The sequence below is a fragment of the Electrona antarctica genome (genome assembly GCF_951216825.1).
Source record: "Electrona antarctica genome assembly, chromosome: 1".
NCBI classification, from domain to species: Eukaryota; Metazoa; Chordata; class Actinopteri; order Myctophiformes; family Myctophidae; genus Electrona; species Electrona antarctica.
In genome coordinates, this window is record NC_136806.1 from 37,640,525 (window position 1) to 37,666,310 (window position 25,786).

Consider the following 25,786-nt stretch of genomic DNA (forward strand, 5'->3'; position numbering starts at 1 on the left):
AAAACTGAAAGAAGTGAATTAGTTTGCATTCAATGACCTCAGCGGGCTCCAGTACCAGAATGTTCCAGAAAGTATGAGTGGTCACCAGGTGAAAAACAAACAAAGCAACAACATGAATTAAACTTGCTTATTATATGGTTGTTATACGATCCTGTACAATTCTGTTAGTATAGTGTACAGTCAAGTATGGGGTTATCATTGGGGTGTACTATATGAATACTACATGCATACCAAATGCTAATTTAGCACTACTACAGCTCGCATATGATTAATGTAAATGTGGTGTACAGGGACCCCCAGGGGTCCTTGCTTGGGATGTACCAGGGGCCCCTGCTAAACGATTTATAGTAGGCCTAGTTAATCTTCACCATTATTACAAACAAGTAAATACAAATAAGAGATCATATTAAAGAAAGTCTATATTTTTTTACAAGTTTTATTTTCTTTTTACCTCCTCTATACCTATGCTACAAATCTGACAATACATTTCTGTAGGCTACCAAATTGACAGACCGTGATCTGACCAAAATTTTGTTCTGAGATTGGGACCCCAGACAATCAGAGTCAGAGATAATACATTATATAAAATTGGTGGCGACAAGGCCAATTAATAACCATTTTAATTGGTTCTTATTTTTGGGCAGTTCTCTGTGAGGCGAATATGTCCTGCTGACATGCACATGATATGCAGCCATACATACACCTCTGAAACCCAAGCTGGGACCATGCATGGACCTAGAAATGTCTCGAAGGCCATAGAGTAGTGGATACAGGCGTTTCAGGAGTGGAGGACCCGCCCTTTTTGTGGAAAGGTGGGACTAAGATTTTGTAATACACAGAATACGGAAAGATTACCCAATGGGGGTTTAGGAACAGGAAACGTCATCCACCAATGGCCAATGAGATAGTTCTCTGTATGGACTTGGGGTAGTTTTATCCCAGCACGAGCGTCTGAGAACCCTTTCCCCGTTACCTTACGCCAGGGTAGGGGGGTGTGCATAGGAGGAAATCTTAAAAACGCTTAAACTTTCTTCTTGGAAGTTCATACTGACACTTTATTCTTTATTTTGCATTCTTTATTAATCCATTAACCTCAATCGTGTGGATACTCCTTTTTACACGGCCGCTTTTCGCATATTATCATCCCAGCAAAACTTCCCTTCAACCAAGGTAAGCGGTCTGTTTCTAAACTGTATACATTTGTTAAATTAATCATTTTGGTAACGGTAGACATGTCTTAAACCGAATGGAGTTTAAAATATCCAGTTGAAATATTTGTTTTTGTTATCTGTGGTTGTTTGCGTTTGTGTACGAGGGGGAACATGTCCTGACATGTTATGACGCAGACGCGCTGTCTGAGTCTGACACCCCAAAGTTCCCATATCCTGAACGGACGGACGCCCGGGTCGCGCTCATTGATTGGCTGGTTCGTTCACTTCGTAAACCAACCAACCAATCACAAGCCAAACTGGCTCCACGTTCTATGGGATGTAATTAAACCAGAGCCATATAGTTATATTAGATGGCTCTGAACCAAACGCTACTACCGAAAATGGCCAATCTACAAGCTCACAACCATATATATATTTTACTGTATATATGCTCACAACGCCGGCTGTATGGCCATTTTCTAGCCCTGAAACATGACTGCGTCATGTGAACCACGGCTAGCTATTTTCGTGCCACACCGTCCCACGACGAAGTATAAACCAAGGCTCACAAAATACTATTGAAAAACGACATAAGTTGATCATAATAGATTGGTGTTTTAGAAAGTTTACATTTAATACGTAATCTATTCATGTATGGACACTGGACAGACGTATTCATGTATGGACACTGTGGACAGACATAATAATGGAAATACAACCCCTTTTTGGTCCAGTTAAATCCAGTTCAATGACAACTGGCTGAGCAGTAATGTAAGTAGGAGTGTACAAGCAGGAATGTACATGTACTTATTTGGACTCAAGTGAGAAGACAGGCACATGTTAAATATTCAAGCTTCAGTCATTTATTGCCAAAAAACATTGAGAGTTTATTTAGAATTGGTTTCGGTGCCCTCAAAGACAACGACATAATAATTACATACAATAAGTGGCCACACAGATTAGGCTATAACAACAACATACACACTGAAGTGTAGACTATGACCTCACAAGCTTACAGAAGTGTTCATTTTACATATTAATGATCCCCTGATGTCCTATGCCCTCATTTGACAGTAATTTATAATCAGGCAAATTTTAACTTTTAAAAATAATCAGTCTCGGAGTTTCTATATTGTTTTGTTTTTTTATCAAACATGTAATCAGAAACATGTAATGACAATTTGTATTTATATAACAAATTCTCATCTCACTGAGCATACAGTTTCTTTATAATATTTTTCTTTTTAACAATTACAGATGCTTGACACAGTAACGACAGGACCCGGGGCATTGCCCTTTGCGGTGCAGTTGAAGGCACTCATGGATCGGGAGGGCCGCTACCAGCCCAAACTGAGCGGGTTGAGGCTCATCGAACAGGCAAACGACAACGGCCTGCGGATGACCGCCAGACTGCGGGAGTTTGAGGTGAAGGACCTTCACTTCCTGACCAGGTTCTTTGGTTTCAGCTCGGAGACCTTCTCCCTGGCCGCCAACCTGCTCGATCGCTTCATCTCCGTCATGAAGGTAAGAAGGGTTGTGTTAATCAAACCGATTGTTTTAATGGATAATTAAAGATGATCAACCATTTCATAAAATAATATATTTTTTCAATATGCTTGCAAAAGTTGATCTTTTTCAACTTGCCATCCTTTAGGCATGTGAAATTGTGAATATAAATCTTCAAAATAGTAGAAATAGTGAGCTTGTAGATTTATTTTTGCAAGACGCCGTTGTATGACAAAGTATAAAATAGGGCTCAAGGTGGTTAAAAAAAACAATTAGAATCCTTTCACATCATATTAGTTGATACGGTATGTAAAAAGAACCACATTTCTCTATTTGGAATCGTGAAGAAAACAATCAATCGTTGCAGCCCTAAAGGTAAGAAGATTGACATCTTCACATTGGTGTGTAATTGGTTGGTGTCCATTCAGATGCTTTGGCGGGTAACCAGACACCATCCAAATTATTAATTTTAAAATAAAAGGTGGCTGCAAATTTGGTTTCCTTTCCTTTTTTTAACCACTTACAACTTGGTGATCCTACTTTGGGCATGTCATTATAGGCGGAAATGTGAAAAACAAAAATGGTAGATCTCTAAGCTGACAATGTGTCTCATGACGACACGTTGTGAGCCTGTAGATGAGGCATTGGTCTACTGTATGTCCAAGTATGCCATAGGGCTAATGTGGTTAAGAGAGCATACAGTAACATCGTTTTTGACATTGAATCCTTTCATCTAAACTTCTCGCTTTGCCTTCCAGATTCAGCCGAAGCACCTGTCCTGCGTGGGTCTGTGCTGCTTCTACATTGCTGTGAAGTCCACAGAGGAGGAGAGGAACGTTCCCATGGCCAACAACCTCATCCGCATCAGCCAAAAGCGCTTCACTGTGTCGGACATGATGAGGATGGAGAAGATCATCATGGAGAAGCTGTACTGGAAAGTGAAAGCTCCCACGGCGCTCCGCTTCCTCCGTCTGTTTCATGGCCACATCCAGGAGCAGCTGGATGCTGACAGGTGAGGAGAAGACCACCTGCAGGCCAGGGCTGAAACGCAACTTCACCAGTGCTCTGTTTACTCCACTGTAAAAGAAGTTCAGTGGGGCATCAAACCCAAAGCTGATTTTGTTTGATTTAGGTGACCTTATGCTACATCATGATTGAAGCAACACGGCTAATACAAATGTATAATGGGTGGATTACATTTAGGTGTGCTATATGCCTTGACAATACTGACTACTGTCTATGCTTGCACATTACATCCAGGGGTTCAACAACATGTCCGTACACGGACAAACGTGTCTGTGGCAAGACTGTCTTAATCTTGTGGGAACTCTGAGATATTTTTACTGAATGCACGTTTTCTGCCACTAAATGTCAAATGGATATGAAAGTAGAGGACAATTATTGGTTGAGTAGCCTACAAACGACTGCTTGCTAAGAGAGAGAGAGAGAGAGATAGAGAGAGATGATTTGGGGGTGGGTCTCTAGATGGGTCTCCAGGTGACAACTAATTAATGAAATTAAAAAGGACCATTACTGCATCAAAAGTAATCAACAATTGTCAAACATTGGCCAAATTGTCAAATAATGTAAGAAAGAGGCAACACTTGTGAAAACAGCTGATCTACAAAGCTCTTATTTACATCATAACGTTGACCATGTGGTCCTTAAAACAAATAGCCTACGGTAATAGTTAACTGTTGGTCAAATATCCTATTAACTGCCTTCCCCATTCTCTGCCTATGGTTTCTGGTAATATTATTTTGTATGTCCGTGGCAAAAATCTAATTTTGAGAAAATGTCCACCACAAGATGGAGGTCGTAACACCTGCCTAAATCTAACATAGCCATTCATTATGAACTCATTCAGCGCCAATTGTGCCTTTGACGCCTTCTGGTCCGAAGTCCCAGTGTGCCGATTTCCCCTTTTCACAGGCCCGCCATGTTTTTATGCTCCTGTAGTTTTTAACCCATACAGGAAAACCAACGAAAAAATCGGTCTAGAATTTAATTCCCCTGAAAAATGGCTAAGGGTACACTCTTGCACACTGGTTGCAGGCTGCCTGTTTGGTGTAGCCAGCGCAGCCTTCAAAAATGGATATGCATAAATGCAAGGTGTGGGCAACACACAGAAAGCCAAACAATAGCAATCACTCCGTTCCTATTGAAAACCATTGCAAAAACGACAAAGTTAAATGTGACCTTAACCTAAAGAGTGTTTTAGGGTGTATTATAGAATCTGAGCTGGGCTTTATCCGTGACCTACCAGCTTTAGCGGTAACTATTATCAAAGCGGTACTTTGATATTAACTTTGAATAGCATCAATATGAATTCCCCTATTCTTAGTAGTTGCTTCCTGTGTTTTGTTACCAATGTATTTCTGCCATTGAGTAATTTCATGTATAACACCCATCAAACCCAATTACACTAACATACAATAAATTGGGAATAATAATTGTTAATATTTACAAATGTCTTTACAGCAAGAACATCCTGAATCTTGAGAGACTGGAGGCTCAGCTTAAAGCTTGCCACTGCTCCTTTGCTTTCTCCAAAGTTAAGGTAAGCCATCAGAACTGTTTACCCATTTTATAATGGCCTACGGTATTTCCTGTTGAGTTTTGTCACTGAAAAAAATACAATAATACATATGGAACAAAGACATTTTGTACTTGAAGGGCAAGGCCTGATTACACTTAAGGTGTCTGTAGCTGAGAAGCTACATTGTGCATTACATTCACCCATTCACATACATTCATACACCGATGGTAGGGGAAACCATGCAAGGCACCAACCTGCTCATCAGGAGCAATTAGGGGTTCAGCGTCTAGATTTGTTTTAGGCTTTTCTGTCTTTATTGATAGTATCAAGTTTAGTTTAGTTTAGTTTATTTAGGATCCCCATTAGCTGTTGCACCTGGCAACAGCTATTCTTCCTGGGGTCCTCACAGAATAATATACATACAAAAAAAACATTACAACATTACATATATCACAAAAGAAAAGAAAGAAAACAAAAAAATAAATACATTAAAGCATAACTACGGTTAGTGCATTTACTCTAGATTACATTAACTGGTATATTGACATAAACAGAATTACAATTTCGCCATATATATATAAGAAAATCCTTCAGTCTTTTCTTAAAGTGCCTTTACCCTTAATTTCTGTGATGCATACTGGTAGAGAGTTCCAGAAAGTCATTGCCCTGTACATGACTGTATTCTTCATTGCATCAGTTCTTGGCTTAGGCACTGTGAATCGACCCATTGCAACATGTCTGGTATTATGTCTGTGTCTATCACTGGTATAATGAATATTTTTATATAAGCATTTTGGTTTTTTATTTGAACAAATGTTCCTAAAAAATCCAGCCAGACTAGCAGCTAATCTCTGCTCCACCAACAGCCATGCCATTTTCTGATGATTTAACAGTGTACTAGATCTAGTATTGCAGTTCAGGGCAAGGCGAGCTGCCTTATTCTGGGCTATTTGTAATTTACACAGGTCCTTTTTAGCTGCATTGGACCACACAACTGGACAATAGTCAAGGTGGGATATCACTAGTGCCTGGATGACCTGGACAGCAGATGTTGGAGTTAAAAACTCAGCACATCTCCTAATCATGGACAAACCCCCTCCCATTTTCTTAGTTATGTTTTGAATATGAGTAGACCATGTTAGATGACTGTCTAATGTAACCCCAAGTAGTTTTGTTTCATCTACCTGCTCAATTGCTAAATCGCTCAGATTCAGATTCAATTTGGGTTTTGACTTGAGCATATGCTGTGATCCAAATACAATGGATTTAGTCTTTGAGATGTTCAGGACAATCCTATTGTTCACCACCCACTCCGATATGTTCTGTAGTTCCTTGTTGAGAGCTACAGACAGATCTTCCACATTAGTGGCAGACATATACAAAGTAGTGTCATCAAAATACATGGCTATATTGGCCCTGTCTAAGACCAGTGGCATGTCATTTGTAAATATAGTGAACAACAAAGGACCTAAGCAACTTCCTTGTGGAATTCCACAGTGAATATGTTTAGTGTCTGAGAGACTCCCATTATAGTATACTCTCTGTGATCTGCTGGATAAATAGCTTTTTATCCACCTTAGTGCAGATAAGGTAAAACCAACCATATTCAAGTGAATATATACAGGAAAGAGAGAGAGAAGGGGAGACATACAGCATAGGTCGTCATGAATGGGACTCGAACATGCGGCGCGCTGTCAGGCCAAAGCCTATGTGGCATGTGCCTGGACCACTTGGTCAGCAGGCACCCCTTGTATACCTTTTTAACAAACCTGCTAAATAACATCACTTCAAGTTAAAATGGTAAATGGTGCATTTATATAGCGCCTTTATCCAAGGCGCTTTACATAGATTGTGCATTACATTCACCAATTCATACACCGATTGCGGCGGAAGCCATGCAAGGTACCAACCAGCACATCGGGAGCAATTTGGGGTTCAGTGTCTTGCCCAAGGACACTTCGACATGTAGACAGGAGCCGGGATTCGAACCGCCGACCCATGGATCATTGGACGACCTGCTCTACCTCCTGAGCCACAGTCCCCTTGTTAAAGTCCTTTATTGTCAAATAATATAATATAGTACCATTGGATCTCCTCATTCAACTTCTCCTCAGAGCGTCCATTTTTCGTATTTTATTTGCAGTCAGTGTACTTGTGCGGGGGGGGGGAGACACGTGGCAAAGGCCGTCAGGATCGGGAGTCGATCCTGACAGCAAGCCTAGGTGCCCAGACGTTTGAGCTAACTGTGGGCCACCATTTTTATATATATTTTTAACTACAGCTCAGGGCAGAAGTAAATGATCTTTGTATTTCTCCCTACAGCCCTCTCTACTGGCCATGGCCTTGTTGTCTCTCGAAGCCCAGGAACATCATGACCCTGAGCACGCCGACGAAATATCTCTGGCTCTGCTGAGTTTGCAGAAGCATTTGAGCGTGAGTACCCAGTGCCATTCTGTCCTTTAAACACATGTGCCGTAACTAGAGGCCAAACAGCCATGACGATGTGATTCAACTGTCATCTGATGGGTGGAGTTTTATTCTGTTGTGAAGCCAGAGCCATTATGCAACTGATTAATTTAAAAGTGAGGGTTCATGCAACATTTAGGCAAGGTAATGATTAATCATGATGTTGAATAGAATCTCTTGCGAGCATTGACAGGATTATGTTGTGACGCACGGTGAAGAAATGGATAGTAATGCTGTTTGATTGGCAATGGTTTTTAAATAGAAGCTGTGATGTGCTGCCAACAGTACAGGGTATTTATTCTGCGTTTTCTTCTGCAGATCAAAGATGGAGACCTAGTTTGCATGAGGGAGCTGGCTAGAAAATGGCTGATTGAATACACCACCACTAAGTGCTCCAAGCCACACGGCCAGAGACCTCGCTGGATTATTTCAGGAAGAACCGCGCGTCAACTGAAGCACAGCTATTACAAGATAGCTCACCTTCCCACCATCCCAGAGTCAGTGTTTTAAAAGCAGTGTGTCTCAGTGGGTAACCACAAACCTGAACTCAAGCCTTTCTCCTTTTGACTTCAAATGTCAAAAAGTATTTCATAATGTTACATTAAATGTGTGGGTTGCCCATTGGGTCGTGGTCACCCACACACATCCCACCATTTTCCTTACAGGACTTTGTCATAGATGATGGAGTTCTTTAAGGAAAAGCACATTGCATTACGTCAGCCTCACTGACTTAACGAGCATTGCCCAATTCATTTCTGCAGCCATCTAAACGTGATTTTTTTTTTCTGGTTGACTTGCTTGCACAAGTGTACAGTATGTTCTTGTTTGAATCGGTGCCATAGTACTCTGGTATTCCCTGGCATGGGTTGCTGGGTTTAAGCAAAAAATAAGTATAGAACCACCTAGGTACCTCAGTCCACTATGTGGAAGAGGAGGGAGAAGGGTTTTGTGAACAGCAAAAAAATGGAACCAAGAAATCGGGCCCAAAACCCTTAACTCCACCCTAGGTCGATTAACTGTCTGAATGCACACTCCTACCCAAGGTGATGAAAGATGTTTTTATTTTAAAACTTTGCAGGTGTAGTCTGGTTTCTCCTGTGATCTGAAGCTAGAGTTGAGCCTGGCATGTTTGATTTGTTCGCTCATAGGATAGGCGTAATTCTTAGAGCTGAATGTTCTCGGTATTAATGGTTACCGATGAGTCATTTTATGCAAAGTTATTCAGAATAACTTTGCAAACCGCAAAATGAAGAACCGTTGTTAATGAATTGATTTTAGCAAGTAGATATTGAGTCTTTGCAGTGACATTCCTGTTTGGACTTTGTATTGTATTTCTGCTAACCCCCTTTCACATAAAGATTTGGCACTGAAAATGTATTTCTTTTCATTATAAATTCTGAAACTGTTGGCTGACTACATCATCTGGCTGACTACATCATCTGGTTTTTACCTATATACACAGTACTTGGACCTTTCAATAAAATTATTGAAAAGTAGCTTGCAGTACATTGTTTTATTTTATTAATAAATCCAATGTATATAAACACTAACTTAAGGGGCTGTTACATTTCAACTGCTGAAAACAGTCCCGTTTTTCAGAATAAATCTCAACTAGCTATGTAGTATAAAACAAGCATGGCAACAAAGGCACAGTCACACATACACTTCAGAAGCACCAGCATTCTGTTGTCTTCAGTTCTGTGGGTGGAACGTCGGGTATTGTCCGCTTGCGGTGTTTGGCCACAACACTTTCAAAGTGTCTGAAGCAAACTGAACTTGTAGTTTTCAGTGAGCCAACCGCTCAAACAAACATACCAGAGAACTGGCACTGCCCACAACCCAATATGGGGAAGTATGCGTCTGACCCCTTCGCATGTGTTGACTACAAGGCTTCTGATGTAGATGTGTGAACGTGTCCTGAATCCTCTTCACAACTTGGAAGTTGATTGGAAGGCATGTTGTGAACTGTACAGGTTATGGCTTTCATTTTGACAGCCTGTATTACAGTTTGGCTGAAAGGCAAGTGCTGCTTGTCCTTGTAGAACGACGGTAGGATAGTTCGTCTCCACGTGACATAGATGTCCTCAGTGATGTCAGTTACTGTAGCAGGTAGCAGAACATCTGCAACAGCTGGTTGATGTCACTACACCAGTCACTTCTGTAAACTGGAGAAATCTGGGCCACCACCAGCGAAGTTCCCAGAGATCTCTGCTCCGCTGAAGTCAAAGCCAGGATTCTGTCAAATAAGTACAACCAACCAATTCATAATGGTATCACTGATCTGGATAACATCAACAGAGTCAGCACTTGTGAAGACTGATTTAGACTTGCAGATCTATTTTTAGTGGCGCAACATCGTGGTACAATGGCCCATAAATTAGGTATTAATTATACAATCATTGACTACTGCATCATAACTTCAAATTACATTATAAAAACACTGTTTTACAGACGAGTGTCATTGAGAAAAGTAATGTGCTATCAATTATGCGATTCACATTTACCCACATCTATGCGTTTCGTAGCCTCGCTGTCTATCATTATTTTTTCCTATCCTTTAACTTTTATCTGGAAACGTTTGAGAACTGCAACAGATCACTTGTATGTGGCGTGCAAATAGCAGGGCCGATAAGAGAAAAGTAATTGTGATTCTATATCTGTGTTTGTATGTTCTGTGAGACTTTCATACAGACCTCCCTCTGGAAGCGCTCCAGTGTGAGTTTCTTCTGCATCTGGTCCTGAACCCAGGGGTCTGCAGTGTACTGGCCCTCTAGCAGGGACCCCCAGCAGTTCCCTGCCTCACGGTTGGCCTTCATCAAGATAATGCGGATTAAACTCTTGTCCTCTGAGGGGAGAACATGGGAGCAGAGTCACTGAGAGCTTATTCTCTTGTGGTTCTCTACATACATCTCTTGAGGGGGTTCCCCAGCAAAATCGGGAAAGGCCCTATTTTATATTTCCAAAGATAGCAGCTAATAAGCTCACGACTCGCAAGCATGTTCTCTTTAATATTTTATAAAGTTATCACCTAATGGCATGTCCAAAATAAGAAACTACAGCTTGAATGTGGTTAATTTCACTCTTGTTTCACCAGCTAAAGTAAGCCCAAAAAGGGAATATAAGAATTACAATTCAGATCATAGGATGCACTTACAGCATAGACAAGACAATTGTATAATTCTGTACTAGATCTAACCCAACAACAACAAAACATCGTATGGGGGTAAAATGTGACTGAGAAGAACCACTGTTCCAACAAATCAAGTGTGTAAAAGTTGACGAGTCATTTTGTTAAGGGTGATGGAACCTACCCAGAGTCCATGTCGCCTCGTCAGACACACTGGTCCCAAAAAACTTCCCCTGAAAGTAGAAGAAACAGGATGTTAACAGGAGTGTGTGTGTGTGTGTGTGTGTGTGTGTGTGTGTGTGTGTGTGTGTGTGAAGAACACCAACACTTACCTTGATTATCTCTTTTCCCTTTACGTAAACTTCTATCTGTTTTGAGCTCAAACTGCACTTGACCTCCTTTCCGGACGTCCCGTGCGGAACGTTGACTTCGATGAAGATCTCCTCCATGGTTTGGTACCAGGACCCCCAGGGGGTCTGGCATGGGACCACCCCACTCCTCTCCTCGAAATTAACCGACATGCTGCTGTAGTCTGATGGCTCAAAATGAGCATCTTCTTCTTTCACTGGAGGAGCTGTCACTTCCTGGTTGTAAGCTAGGTTGTTGGCATTTAGCGCCACCTGCTGGTTGGAAATGTGTACACAACAGGTAAAAAAAAGGAAGAAAAATAGGCATGATTTTAATGAATAGAATATAGCCAGACATAATTTACAGTATTGACCATATGCTGTATAAAGCATAATAAATGCATCTTTATTCTTGAATAGCCTACATAAAAATGCATCAACTATGTTTAAATGTTTGTCTCAATGCAATCAATGCCATTTATTTTTAATGACCATCTCTTGTCACTTAAAATGATCACCCTAAAATTGTGTCATTGAGCTCTGTTTTTTTATGTGTTTATTCTGTCATTTTGGCTGCTTTATAATCATGTGTGTTTGTCTAAAAACAGAGTGCATTTGCTAATCCTTTAATTGGATTACTCTGCGCTTCCTACCGCTCATGTCCTCATGGTTAAAAATTCCGTTTAAAGACTTCATTAACGCATGTTGATCTGTTTGGTTTTTTTACTACACAAGAAGTTATCAGTTATGTGTCTCTCACAGAACTGAAAAGGAAGACTGACCTCTGCTTCCAAGGATGAAGGCTTTCTCAATATTTCTGATCTCTCTCCTCTGGTTTGTACAAATAACTCCCTTTTTACTGTCTGTTTTTGTCTTCTTGCCTTTTATGCTCTTTTATTATGTTTATCACACACTTTTGTGCTTTTATTATGTTTCTCAACACTTTTTTTTACTCTTTACACAAAATGTTACTATGTGAAGAGCTTTCTAAAAAGTGTATGTTCATGCTTAGATTACAATGACAATACTGATAACTATTTGTTATTTTGCAGTGCTGATCATGTGTGTGGACAAAATGCAGACAACATCACGCGCATTTTGGATCGACTATTGGATGGTTATGACAACAGACTGCGTCCTGGCTCTGGAGGTGCAATACTGAATCATTAATGTCCTTTCACATCAATAATCACAATGCATTTTTTTCAGTGGAAGAATTAGGCTACTAACATTTTCACTTGAAAGTAGCAATAACACAACGTAAAAATACTTTTTGGATTGTAATTAGTAATGCATTTCGTTAATCATCAGTTAATGTTTGTATTAATAATCTCAAACATGCACCTTTTTTTTTAAACGTTCTGTTTATTGGATTTTCTGGGATTTCTTTTACATACTCAGGTAATATAGGCATGTACAAGTAAACAAGGTATCTTAAAATAGTCAAGAAAATGTGTGGGTCTGTACTCTGTAGACCTTTAATCGTAGGATTTAGTTCATAACCTATTTACATGATAGTTATCTAAATGTAAAAGCCGGAGGGGCCTTATACTGTATAGGCTGAGGGGCCCACATATTTGAGCGTTCATTTTTACTTTATATAATATACTAAAATGTATATGTTATATACAGTTACTTGTCGTTTGACCTTGCAGCCTAGGGACCTGGAATATTTATTGGCCCTTTCCATAATCCATCTTTATTTCCTTCGCAGGAGGTATTACAGAGGTGAAGACGGATATCTTCGTCACCAGTTTCGGACCCGTTTCTGACGTTGAAATGGTATGATCTTAATTTATGTTCATATTCATGTTTATGTGGATGCACAGTAAAATCTTCAGAGTTAATTTTGCCATTTGTAACTCAAATTTAACTAAATGGCTTATGGGTCCACATTAAATGAACACTGAAGAGTCTACTGTGTATAGATTTGCAATAGGCAATAAATGGCCGAGCCTCATTGCACACTGCATGCTTTCTAATGAGCTTTAATCTGTTTGAACATCAATATGACATTATGCTAAACAATAAAGAGACCCACTGAATGGATTGATTGGATTGAGAGGGAATAAATTATATCTTGAGTGATGACAAAAGGTTCAGTGGCCATCTTGCCCCTTGTGCTTCAATCACTAAACAATTTAATAATTGAAGCATTTAGCAGACTCTTAATCCTTACAGTAAGCAAGGGAAACACGAGGTGATACATAAAATGCATAGAAATAGTAATTAAGGAACAGGTAAACCAAGAATCAGCAGTCTACGTATATATGCAGTATAATATTGAAAATCTATAATCTGTACATTAAAACTATACACTAGGATGCCAGGTCTACAAATGACCTGGCATCTGTCTACATAACATACATCTTAAATTTTAGCCTTTGCAGACAGTAAGCCTGCAAGGTCGTCAAGGCTATGGCAAGTGCTACAGCAAGTGCTATGGGTTAAGGTGGACTCTGGAGAGGTGTCTTCAGACTATGGTGGAAGATTGGGAGTGAGTCTGCAGTTCTAAATGGGAGTTCATTCCACAGTTTGGGAGCCAGAAGGGAAAAGAGTCTGGGACATGTGGAGTGCTGTCCCGGATGTTGTAGGGAAGGTTCTGACAGCTTCCTTGTGTTAGCTGATTTGAGTGAGCAGGATGGGTTGTAGGGTTGAATCAGGCTTTGAAGATGTGGGGGTGCCATGCTTTTGGTTGCTTTGTAGGCCAACATCAGTGTTTGTACTCTGTGTGTGCAATAACTGGGAGCCAATGGAGGGAGCAGAGAAGGGGGGAGACATGACAATTTTGGCAGTTTGAAGGTTAAGGTCTGGATAAGGAGCTAGACTGGATCCTTTGAATGTTAAGCCAGACATGACCACTTAACCCACAGCATCCGTTGTGGGGAAAACTTTCGCAGAAAATAGCAGATGTGAGTTCCCCATTTGACTGCCATTCACTTCACCTTATTGATGGCATGGCTCTGAAAGAGTCTTGCTGATTACGTCATGCACAAATTTGGGAAGTCGATCCCTGTTGACTTAAGTGAAAAAAAGAGTCAAACATTATCCTAGATAAATGGTCATATTATCTCAGGAACAACTATCAAGATGTTGTATCTGATCATTGATAATTCTGTTTCTTGTGTGACTAATTAAAACAATCAATGAAATGGTGTTACATGTTGGGTAGGTTGCACCCCACCTGTAGTGTTGCACTGATGTCCCCCCTGTTGTCTTCTCACATCAGGACTACACCATGGACATGTTCTTCCGTCAGATGTGGGTGGACGAGAGGCTGAAATTTGAGGGCCCCCCAATCCTTCGGTTGAACAATAGGATGGTGGAGAACATCTGGACGCCCGACACGTTCTTCCGTAACTCTAAGAAGTCCATGGCCCATAACATGACCACACCCAACAAGATGTTCCGCATCATGCAGAACGGCACTGTTCTCTACACCATGAGGTACACTTCATGCTGCTGCTGTTGTTCTTTAGATGGAAGCTATATCGTATTTCTTTATTTAAAGCTACAATCAATAGCTACAATGGGACTTATTTTAATACATGCATGTTCTAACCAATATGTGTGATAGGTGGTCTTCCACTGAGAAATATAGAACCTACATGTTGGGTAAGATACATATTGTAATGGTTGACACTGTGAGTGTCAATAATGTTATTTGAAGCAGAAGGTACACCGAATTGTACACAATCTATATTGTAGTTCGGACATTGTTGCAATACTACAACTCTCTGTCAAGATGTAGTGTAGCTTTAAAAAAGAGATTAGGATTGGCTAACTCAATCATAATTACATTTCCTTGTTAATGCACATTTCTGAATAACTATGTTATAATTGTATTAAATGAGTCATATCTTTGATTGTTGATTGTTTCAGACTGACAGTCACTGTAGATTGCCCGATGAGCCTATATGACTTTCCCATGGATGGCCACGCCTGTCCACTGCGATTTGGAAGCTGTGAGTGAGACTCAGTTTTAGACACACATGGTTTTATACTAAAACAAACAAACAAAAATACTTTTTATTTATCAAGGAGGTTTTCAGCCACAGAATTTCCTCAGATAAAGGCATTCACAAAGAACAATGTTTCTGTGATTCTAGACGCATACACCAACCGTGAGATCATCTTCACCTGGAAGAAGGGGCTGAAAGATTCTGTAGACTGTCCCCCCGAGTCTATGAGTCTGCTCCAGTATGACCTGGTGCGACAGACTTTAGGCAGTCAAGTTTTCAATTCAACCACAGGTAAAGCTTAAAGCAAATCACTTGATTTGAAACAAGTGTCTTACTGTTTGGTTCAGAGCACCTTTAAATGATCAGTGTTATGTTGCTTCTCAGTTGAAAATCTGTTCCACAAGAGACAAGGTCCTATGGTTGTACTTATTTAAGATGGGTGGAATTACATTTGACTGTAATCATTATCTCTGCCAGAACGGCCGGGTGCGGAGATTATGTTTTCTCCACTGTGAGTGTGAGTCTGTCTGTTTGTTTGTCTGTCTCTCTGTCTGTCTGAGTCAGTCTGACTGTGAGTAACTAATCTTGAGTACGGCTGGACCGATCAGTGGAAATCTTTGCACGCACACGCCCAGTTGGCCCAAGAAGAACCTCCACACTAATAAAACTTCCTATTTCCATATATCTAAATATTGAATCAATCAACTTAAATACTCAAGATGCACAATAGTGCTTTTAGGGTGCGGTCACACCGAACTTTAATTCTGCCAATGCAGTAGATTCTGCCAATGCTTTTCAATGGGAACAGAGTGTTTTTTTTCCCCGGAAATCGGCAAATAAATGGTACACCCATTCACAAACACATTCGTACACCGATGGCAGCGGAAACCATGCAAGGCACCAACCAGCACATCAGGAGCAATTAGGCGTACAGTGTCTTGCTCAAGGACACTTCGACACTAACTCTGGGGGAGCCTGGGTTCAAACTGTCGGCCACTCTACCCCTGATCCACCGCCAAGATCGGTTTGTTGCCAAAACAGCTCTGTCCCTGTTGGAAAATCTTTGGCAGAATCTGCCACATTGGCAGAATCAAGGTTTGGTGTCACTGCACCCTTAAAGTGTGATTTGAAGTGAAATACCACTGTTGGGTTATGGGGAGAACACGCTTGTACATAGGCTAGTTTGGGCTATCTTCCACAATATATATATATATATATATATATATATATATATATATATATATATATATATATATATATATATATTTTTAATATATTTATAAATATATGTATTATTATATATTTATTTATTTTTTATTTACTTTACGATTGTTTTAGAATGTTTTTAAAATTGTTTTTGTTTTTTTGAGAATTTCCGTGAATATTTTTGACATCTGCAAAATTGGATGCCAGGTTGGAAGTGGTGTTTAATGGTTGGTGATGCATCAACGGTGGAGGGTCTAGTCTGAGTAGTCTCATTGAGCTGTTTGGTCCACTGAAGAGCAGAGAATTACTGCAAATGGGGGACTAGAGAAAGATGTTTACTTTTTCTCTTTCCCTTCCACCAGCAGAGAGAGAGAGAGAGAGAGAGAGAGAGAGAGAAGAGAGAGAGAGAAGAGAGAGAGAGAGAGAGAGAGAGAGAGAGAGAGAGAGAGAGAGAGAGAGAGAGAGAGAGAGAGAGAGAGAGAGAGAGAGAGAGATGTGTTTCCCTGCTGTGGACCTCACACTCCCAAAGGTTTTGTAGGGAGACAAAGAGAGAAACAAGAGTATTCTGTGTGTATGTACTATGTATGTGTGTGTGCACTGTTAACGTGTGGTGACATTGCACGTAGTCTTTCTCCCCCATCCTTCATTTCCCATTTGCTTTCCTTTTCCTCACTTCTCTTCACTCTATCCTGTTTCCCTATTCCCCCCACACCCCCCGCCCCCGTCCCCGTCCCATCCCCAAATACCACCTACCCCTCGACATGCCCCCACCCACATGTCTCTGTGACGTGCGTCTCGTGGCGGTGGTCTCATCTTATTGGCTCATATCCATAGATACAGTATGCCTCCAGCACTGCTCCTGGTTGAAGGTCATACAAGGTCATTTCTGGAAGAAGAAGTACTGTAAGGGGCCGTGTCCACCAACATGTTTCTTGAGTGCAGTACATGTTTTTAATAGTTTATAATGAGAGCGCCGCATTTTTGGAAACTCCAGCAGTATGGCGTGGCACTGGGCATTGATTTACTTTGCACTCGCGTGTGCACGCACAATGCTTTTCTCTGCCTGCCGAGAGCTAAAATATTTTCAACTCGGGTGCCTGGAAGCGTTCCCAGGCGCACGCTCCAGTGTTTTCAGCCAGGAAAAAAGTGGACATGGCCCTTAAAAGTCCTGTATTCATAATTTTATTTGAGTGAAAGTACAAAAGTGTCATCAAAATATACTTACAACATATACCGGTTGAGATAGCTGAGGTGTGGTGTAAGCACTGCTACAACTTGTTCAAGTGGCAGCATTAATACAGAGGATCATGTTGACCCATCTGAAAATGTAACGATCAGGTCTGATGATGTGATTGGTGCCATTAGGATGCTAGATAACAACAAAGCATGTGGCATTGATCACATCACAGCTGAACACCTCAAGTATGCAAGCCATAAGCTCTGCCCTCTATTAGCCATATGTTTTACAGGTCTGTTGGTTCATTGTGTCCTTTTAGAGTCTCTGCACAATTAGTACCTGTCCTTAAAGACAAGGCAGGTAAACTGAAAAGCATTATAGACCTCTGGCCAGTATCCTCTCCAAAGTATTGGATAGAATCATTGTTTGTAACCAATTCAAAAGATAGTTAAGTATGCAGATCATCTGGTCGTTCTCAGTCCATACAATAAAGCGTTACACCAGCTATTGAAAGTGTGCTCAAAATATGGGAATGACTTAATTTACAATGCAAAAAAGAGTAGTGTCATGATAGTGAGAAGCCACGAGTACAAGAAATTGGTCGCCCCAGCTTTTACTTATGTGACAGTCGTCTTTCTTTATGCCAGGAAATCACCACATTTTCACTGATGATTTCAATGATGATAGAGAGACCCCTCGATAGGTTAGACAGTGCCGCAAACTTTATGCCCAGGCTAATATGCTGCTTCGCTGGTTCAGTATGTGTTCAGGTCCTGTCAAGGCATTTTGCACTCCCATGTATACAGCTTACTTGTGGTGTACATACAAGAAATGTAGCATTGTAGGCCATTAAAATGGCCATTGAAGTGGCCTACAATGATGCCCTGAGGATTCTAAAAAACAGCCTAACTAGTAACTACAAGATCACAAGTCACAACATAAGGCATTGTGATGCGTTGTGAGCGTGTAGAACGGCTATAGATTAAGTATAAATTAGGTCTTAATTGGTGAATGTGTAGGGTTTGTAATAATAATCTAAATCTATGTAACTATTTACTTAGTTTTCAATTTGAGTATAAAGTCCAATATTTGTCTCTGAGATGTAGCGGAGTACAAGTATCATGTATTCAAAAATGGACATACTCAAGTACAATATAAGTATCTCAGAATTGTACTTATACTGTACCTGAGTAAATGTACTTTCTACTTACTTTCTGCCACTGCTTCCAGGTCAGTACTCGGAGATGGTAGTCTACTTTCACCTGCAAAGGAAGCTGGGCTACTACATGATCCAGACCTACGTCCCTCTCATCATGGTGGTGGTTCTGTCACAAGTGTCCTTCTGGATCAACAAGGAGTCTGTCCCTGCACGCACCGTAGCTGGTATAGTATACTCTAAACGCCCCCCCCCCCCCCCCCCACACACACACGTGCGCGCACACGCACGCACGCACGCACGCACGCACGCACGCACACACACACACACACACACACACACACACACACACACACACACACACACACACACTCAGAGACACTGGACTCACTGCTAAAATCTAAAATATCTAAAACCACAAATTACACACATAAATACCCCCAGGAAAGTGTTCTAAATCTTCTAAACGTCTTTAACATATATGTTTTTTCAAAAAGGGTGAAGTGTCCCTTTAAGGTTTACAACAGCATAGTGACATGACAACGGGGATGGTGACCAATGTTTCTGTCTGTGTGCTTGCACGTGTGTCTGCGTGGACGTGTGTGCGTGTGTCCAGGCATCACCACCGTACTGACCATGACCACTCTGAGCATCAGCGCCCGCCAGGACCTGCCCAAGGTGCCGTATGCCACCGCCATGGACTGGTTTATCTCCGTGTGTTTTGCTTTTGTGGCCTCGGCCCTGGTGGAGTTTGCAGCAGTGAACTACTTTGCCACACTGGAGCTTAATCGCTTCAAAAAGCGTAAAGCCAGAGAGCGGGCATTGGAGGCTGTCCCTGCTGCCAGCGATGATGATGATGAAGACAACGCCCCAGTAAGTCACAAAACTTCACATGGACATTAACCACTTAAACCAACCATTAAACCTGTGGGCCGGGCCGGCCCCCCAATTAATTGGCAAAGCACTAACATTTTATTGATAATATAAATGTTTTTTCTTTAAAGGGATTGTGACATAAAAAAAACACATTTTTGTTAATTCTTTGTGTTTTTTGGGGTGTCATCAGTTTCACCAAAAACATTCAGTGTATTCTCTGCTTTCTGGAGTTTCCTCTCCTCTCCTCCTCTCCTCTCCTCTCCTCTCCTCTCCTCTCCTCTCCTCTCCTCTCCTCTCCTCTCCTCTCCTCTCCTCTCCTCTCCTCTCCTCTCCCACAGTAGTAAAATAAACTTTTCATCAGTGAATGAATGCGGTAACAATGGCTGCTCAACCAGCTCTGTTGTTGGCTGTGTCGATCAAAACATATCTTTACATCATCTCCCATTAAAAGAAGACACGCGCTCCGAGTGGATTCATTTTATTTTTTATGTTAATTTATTGATTTATTAACAGTTTGCTGAATTACAGTACATTTCAAGTACAACTCAATACAACAACTGTTAACTGTGAGTGAACGACACCATAAAGCATTACACGTGTTTACAATAGGGCCCACCATTCTCAATTCATCAAAACAATTAGAGACGTACGAACATACACTATAACTAACTATATAGTCAAAACAGGAAATCATCATAGAGGGAAAAGAAACATATACAGGGAAAAGAAACATATACAGTGAGGGGGAAAAGGGGTGGGTGGGGGATTCAGATTTTACGGGGGCCAGTTTCGAATTGCAGCCGTCCGTAGGTGCCCTTTGAGGGCGGTTTTGAAGGAGTCAAGGGATTTGCATGTCTTAATGACTGGTAGGGCGTTCCACATTTTGGTGGCATAGGAGCGAAATTAATTTAGTCCCGTGTTTGTGCCGAATCTGGGTTGCACATGGTTTGTTGAATTCCCTCTGGTGTTGTGGGTGTGGACTTCGTTGACATTAAGGAAGTATTTAGACAGGTACATGGGTATCTTGGTGGTGTATCGAATCTTGTGGACCAGACCCATTGCAAGATGCTGTACTCTGTCATCAACCCTAAGCCATTCCAGCCTGTCAAATGGGCAGGGGTGAGGTGGGTTCGGGGAGTGAGGCCAAGTAGTAGCCTGACCAGTTTGTTTTGGGAAGTCTGGAGCCTAGTTTTAAGGGCCTTAGAGGTGCTGTGGTACCAGGAGGTGCATGCATAGTAGAAGAAACCTTGTACGAGGACTCCTGTTAGGGTCTTCAAGGTGTTTTTGACCAGTGAGGAGATCCTGTATAGGAATCTTCTTCTTTGGTCGACTTTTTTGATTACGTTGGTGGCCATTTTATCACCGGAAAGATTTGCCTCCAGTCCAGGATGGAACATAGGTATGTAATTTCATCTTTTCGTGTGATAATATTGTCCCCCACTCTAATCAAGAAGTCATCAGCCTTGCTGAGATTACTATTTGAACCAAAGAGAATGGATTCAGTTTTTCCCAGGTGTAGAGATAGTTTGTTATCAGCGAGCCAGGTGCAGATTCTACCGAGCTCAGAGCTGAGGACCTTTTCAACCTGTAGCTTGTTCCTGTCCACCAGTGCTGAGTCATCTGCAAACAGGAACAAGTTGCATTCACAAGCTGATGTCATGTCGTTAACATATATTACATATACACAGTAAAGGCCCTAGTATGCTTCTTTGTGCTTTGTGTTTGTTGTGCATTAGGCTACTATATTTGAACTTTGATGTTGTCTTGGTTGTCTCATACCGTGGACTAGCAACGCACGTGTGATAGAATCCACGTTCAGTCTGGTTAATGACAGGCTAGTCATTGCTATAATATGCTGGTTTGTGGTGGACAAAATGAGTGGACAATATCAACAGAAACAGATCAACATATGGAATGTCAGAACAGGAAGGACGGATGGAGAAGGATCAACATATGGAATGTCAGAACAGGTCAGCTCCATATATGGAGAGCTAAGGGTTTGAGGTTTGAGTTCAGTTGTGTTGCTGGCCAGTTCCGTATATGCGTAATTGCAGATCTAGGTGATGTCTTCTATGGTTATCCAGGGTTAGATGAGGTGTCGTGATCTTCATATATGGAGATGGCCATATATGGTGGCGTGACATGTCATGAGGCGTGATGTCACGAGGCGTGACCATATATGGAGGTGTGATGTTACGGGGCGTTACCATATATGGAGGTGTGATGTTACGGGGCGTTACCATATATGGAGGTGTGATGTTACGGGCCGTGCCCATATATGTAGATATGATGTCATGAGGCGTGACCATATATGGAGGTGTGATGTTATGAGGCGTGACCATATATTGAGGTGTGATGTTACGGAGCGTGACCATATATGGAGTTGTGGGGTGACTAACGGACGGACGGACGGACGCTGGTTTTCAGGATAAAACAAATCATTCCATGGATGGTTTTTATTAAGTCAAGAAAAAAAACATTTCCTGCATTTTCAAGCAGTTATCCTGGCACTTCAAGCACACCACACGTTAAATATGAATGTGTACAGTTCTCTTTGTGGAGGTACAATAGCTCTATGCTTTATGTTAATACAATAAGTCACCATGGCAGCCCCTTGGGAGCTATCTCACGTGTAGGTCTCATGGTTCCACGCATTAAAAATAACCTCAGTGTGAGAGCAGAGTGTCATCAACGTATGCCTCTGCTTTTGGACTAAGAGTGTACGAATGTAACCACATTTTTACACTCTCTGAGTTACAAATAGATAAATGAACTCTGGGGATATTACTTTGCATGGGAATTATACACACTAATGCTGGGTTCTGAGAGACCCCTATAGGTGTTTACATGTTCCTGCACACTTGAATACTCCACATGCAGCTGCATCCATAGGTCAAGACCCCGGCAGGGATGGACTGTACAAGATGTTAATTTAACTCTGAACGCGAAAATCAATTTGTACACTCAGAGTTACAGCCTGCATTTCTGTAGCGCCTTTATCCAAAGGGCTTTATACTATGTGTTACATTCACACATTCACACATTGACAGTGCAAGAAACCATGCAGTGTACCCACCTGTCTTCCTCAAGGACACTTCGACATGAAGCCAAGAGGAACTGGGGATGGAACCGGGAACCTTCCAAATCCCAGACGGCAGCTGGCTGGCTGTTAAATGAACACTCCAGATTTGCCTGTGTGTGTGTGTGATGCACAGAGATGCATGTGTATTGCCATGAATATGCAATTGGATTACAAAGCTCATCAATAGGGATTCATATTGATTAGTACCCATTCCCCCTCCCATCTGCCCCAAATCCCATCCCACCAGAGACCCCACACTTGGGTTGGGATCAAGTTAAAATGTCTGGGTGTACAATAAGCTTTAACTATTAGACTGCTTTAATTTGTGATGTCATGGAATAAACGTATGGTTAGGTTCATTCATTACATGTATTGACAATTATTGATGTAACTCTGTATTTACAGTGACTATTGTGTTTGACGAGATTGAAACTAGTTTTGTTATCTAATCACGTGTTACCATCATCATTTTACCATTATTTAACCAAAATGGGAATCAATAAGAACCGGAATCGATGAGCATAATTGGAATCAGAATAGATACAATCCTAACTTACCTCCACTCTCACCTTTCTGTTTGATTGATTGATTGAATAGTTTATTAATAAGTTTGCTAACAGTACAGTATTACAGTCAAATTATGCTAAAATGATAACACAAAAATCCCCGGGAACTTGTTTCCATTGTGGTCCAAAAGTACTCAATTCATCAGTACTACATATGATACATATACTGTATAATACAATACAATGCATAATGCTACCAAAAAACTCAGTAGCATCAAAATGTATATTTACAGTATATAGAAAGGAGGGGCAAGAGGATGCTTCTACCATGGTGTTCCTTCTTCACGGTCTCTCTGTCCCTATAATCACAGACAGACATCAGCCCACCGGAAGGCCTGAAGAAGAGGAAGAAGCACAAAATGCCGCGCATAGACACAGATGAGGGTCCACCAGTGCCCATCTTCCTTCAACAGGGTTCGGCCATCCCCCCCAACCCCATGCTGGCTGGAACCAGCGCCATCGACAAGTACTCCCGTATCCTCTTCCCGCTGGTGTTTGCACTCTTCAACCTGTTCTATTGGTGCTGGTACCTGGGCAAGGATACCATGGAGCAAAGGTGTGTGTGTGTGTGTGTGTGTGTGTGTGTGTGTGTGTGTGTGTGTGTGTGTGTGTGTGTGTGTGTGTGTGTGTGTGTGTGTGTGTGTGTGTGTGTGTGTGTGTGTGTGTGTGTGTGTGTGTGTGTGTGTGTGTGTGTGCGCGCGTGTGCGGCCCGCACGCTCACGTGCTCATATCTCTTGTCACACCTGGGCTGAGTCAAATTAATTAGACTCACCTGGGTGTGTCAACCCACCTGTTATGCATCGATAAACAGAGGACATATCAGCCATCGCCACAATACACAGGATTGGATGGGAGAATATCAATGTTTTACGTTATAGATATATGTATATTATATTTATTTTCATGAACATGACCTTCTCTCTATATTATAACATACCATTTGGTGGTATAAACATACACAGTACGCGAGAGCTTCTTGAAAGTACAGGTGCAACAAAAGAAGGTGTTCTTTGTTAGAGAGTCTGGATATAATAGTAGCCTTTAAGAGAAACCAAAGCACTCTGCTTTAAGTGAAAATATGTAAAACGCCTTTTTTCATTGGCCAGCTCTATACATAGAACATGTGTAAAATATTAAATATGCATTGTTTTGATGTCCAGCCTTCTTCAGGGAGTTTCAGCCATTTTTGAGTGGTGTAAACCACTCCTACAACTGGCTTTGTGAGTGCAGAAAGAATGAGCATGGTTGCTATGTTCACCCTGTTCACCCGGGTGTGATTTCATACAACTGGCTTTGTGAGTGCAGAAGAAATGAGCATGGTTGCTATGTTCACCCTGTTCACCCGGGTGTGATTTCATTACGTCAGACAGGCTATATAAGACCTTACACCACTCAGTTCACACGGGTGTGATTTTTGAATGAAGCATAGCATTGATGGTAACATTCCAAGCTAGCAGTTACAGTATATCCTGCAACACAGCATTTTGAAAGAGCTTATTCAGGATGCTAAATGGAAAACCTTACATGATTGTGGAAAAAGGACTATAGATGGATCTGTATTTTCTGCTTTTCACAAAGAGACACAAAACCTAACATATTCCTCTCTCTGTTCTAATTATGATAGCTCAGTGGAACAATAACTACCCACAGTTTTTTGTCAAAGTCTTTTATCTATGCAGTAAAGACATGAATAATTTCTGATGCTGAAAGAGCCCCAGGAGTTGTAGACAAAAAAAAGAATAATGTTAGGTGGCAATGCTGCTGCATTGAAGCAATCACTGTGGCTTTTATCATCACAGATTTGCAATACGGACGGCCTGGCTGCTCAATTAAATTGTGACGAAATAATGTGAGTCAAGCACTACTCTCTTTCATATAAGGTTTACCTGAGGGCTGGCAAAAATCCCAGATATGTTAATAATAATGTTGTTTCTCTTTCACAGCACAAAACCACACCGCTGGTTACATTGTATATTAACCACATGAAACGCAATCGTTCACATCCCGTCTTATAACTGAGCCACTTATAGAACACAAAGCTCTGTGTCTGAGAAAGAGAGAGAGAGAACTAGAGAGAGAGAGGGTGAGAAAAAGAGAGAGAGAGATCTGTTACGTAACAGCGGGGAGTGCAAATCTGCTCATCATGCCTCTCATGTTCCTGTCAGAGCATTTTTATGGTTGTTTTGTTTATAACATTCTACAGAGGAATGGGGGCGACAGCCTGGGCAGGAATCTCTGCTCTCTTTACCTATTTCTGCCTCATCTTGAGGAATATAACCATAACAGGACATAGAAAAAACAGTGTCAGCGGTTAACCACTTAAACCCTAGTTGACCGGGTCCCCTAATAGGTCTGCAGCTTTTTTTCAAACCATCCAATCTCACCAAATCTTTTCGGTCGAAATCGCAGATTTACAAGCTCACAATGATGCGTTGTGAGCTTATTGATTGGCTATTTTTGCAGAATGTTTGCCCTAGAATAGGGATGCTAGGGTTCAAGTGGTTAAGAAACAACAAATGAAAAAACAAAGGTCTCAATCTTCATTTTTGTTTGTGCTGTGTTGTGTGTGCTGTCCTTTACAGATGGATGGACCTATCCCCTAAATAGCAGGTGGATGTGCATGCT

General features: G+C 41.3%; 3 protein-coding genes across 3 annotated transcripts; 2 read left to right on the top strand and 1 right to left on the bottom strand.

Moving 5' to 3' along the window:
• The first annotated feature begins 944 nt into the window (after positions 1-944).
• On the top strand, positions 945-9,158 carry ccng1 (cyclin G1). The gene is made up of 6 exons (XM_079509743.1): positions 945-1,170; positions 2,409-2,675; positions 3,416-3,669; positions 5,139-5,217; positions 7,519-7,629; positions 7,981-9,158. Exons 2-6 carry the CDS (start codon positions 2,409-2,411, stop codon positions 8,170-8,172), a joined length of 903 nt encoding a protein of 300 aa, XP_079365869.1. The 5' UTR covers positions 945-1,170; the 3' UTR covers positions 8,173-9,158.
• On the bottom strand, positions 8,707-11,334 carry nudcd2 (NudC domain containing 2). The gene is made up of 4 exons (XM_079509753.1): positions 11,122-11,334; positions 10,974-11,022; positions 10,356-10,507; positions 8,707-9,898 (listed from the first exon to the last, which is right to left on the bottom strand). The coding sequence occupies exons 1-4, from the start codon at positions 11,308-11,310 to the stop codon at positions 9,815-9,817; spliced, it is 474 nt and encodes a 157-aa protein (XP_079365879.1). The 5' UTR covers positions 11,311-11,334; the 3' UTR covers positions 8,707-9,814.
• Positions 11,309-25,768, top strand: gabra6a (gamma-aminobutyric acid type A receptor subunit alpha6a; the record flags this gene model as incomplete). Its single annotated transcript, XM_079496898.1, has 10 exons — positions 11,309-11,316; positions 12,189-12,286; positions 12,851-12,918; positions 14,366-14,583; positions 15,019-15,101; positions 15,246-15,389; positions 18,712-18,864; positions 19,254-19,510; positions 23,473-23,717; positions 25,744-25,768. The coding sequence occupies 10 exons, from the start codon at positions 11,309-11,311 to the stop codon at positions 25,766-25,768; spliced, it is 1,299 nt and encodes a 432-aa protein (XP_079353024.1).
• Positions 25,769-25,786: the final 18 nt, after the last annotated feature.

Coding starts and splice junctions, on each gene's coding strand:
- nudcd2 (XM_079509753.1), bottom strand. CDS start 11,310: ATGTCGGTTAATTTCGAGGAGAGGAGTGGGGTGGTCCCATGCCAGACC. Junction 10,508..10,973: donor CGAGGCGACATGGACTCTGG/GTAGGTTCCATC, acceptor TTCTCCCCTCAG/AGGACAAGAGTTTAATCCGC. Junction 9,899..10,355: donor TGGAGCGCTTCCAGAGGGAG/GTCTGTATGAAA, acceptor CTTATTTGACAG/AATCCTGGCTTTGACTTCAG.
- ccng1 (XM_079509743.1), top strand. CDS start 2,409: ATGCTTGACACAGTAACGACAGGACCCGGGGCATTGCCCTTTGCGGTG. Junction 2,676..3,415: donor GCTTCATCTCCGTCATGAAG/GTAAGAAGGGTT, acceptor TTTGCCTTCCAG/ATTCAGCCGAAGCACCTGTC. Junction 7,630..7,980: donor GTTTGCAGAAGCATTTGAGC/GTGAGTACCCAG, acceptor TTTCTTCTGCAG/ATCAAAGATGGAGACCTAGT.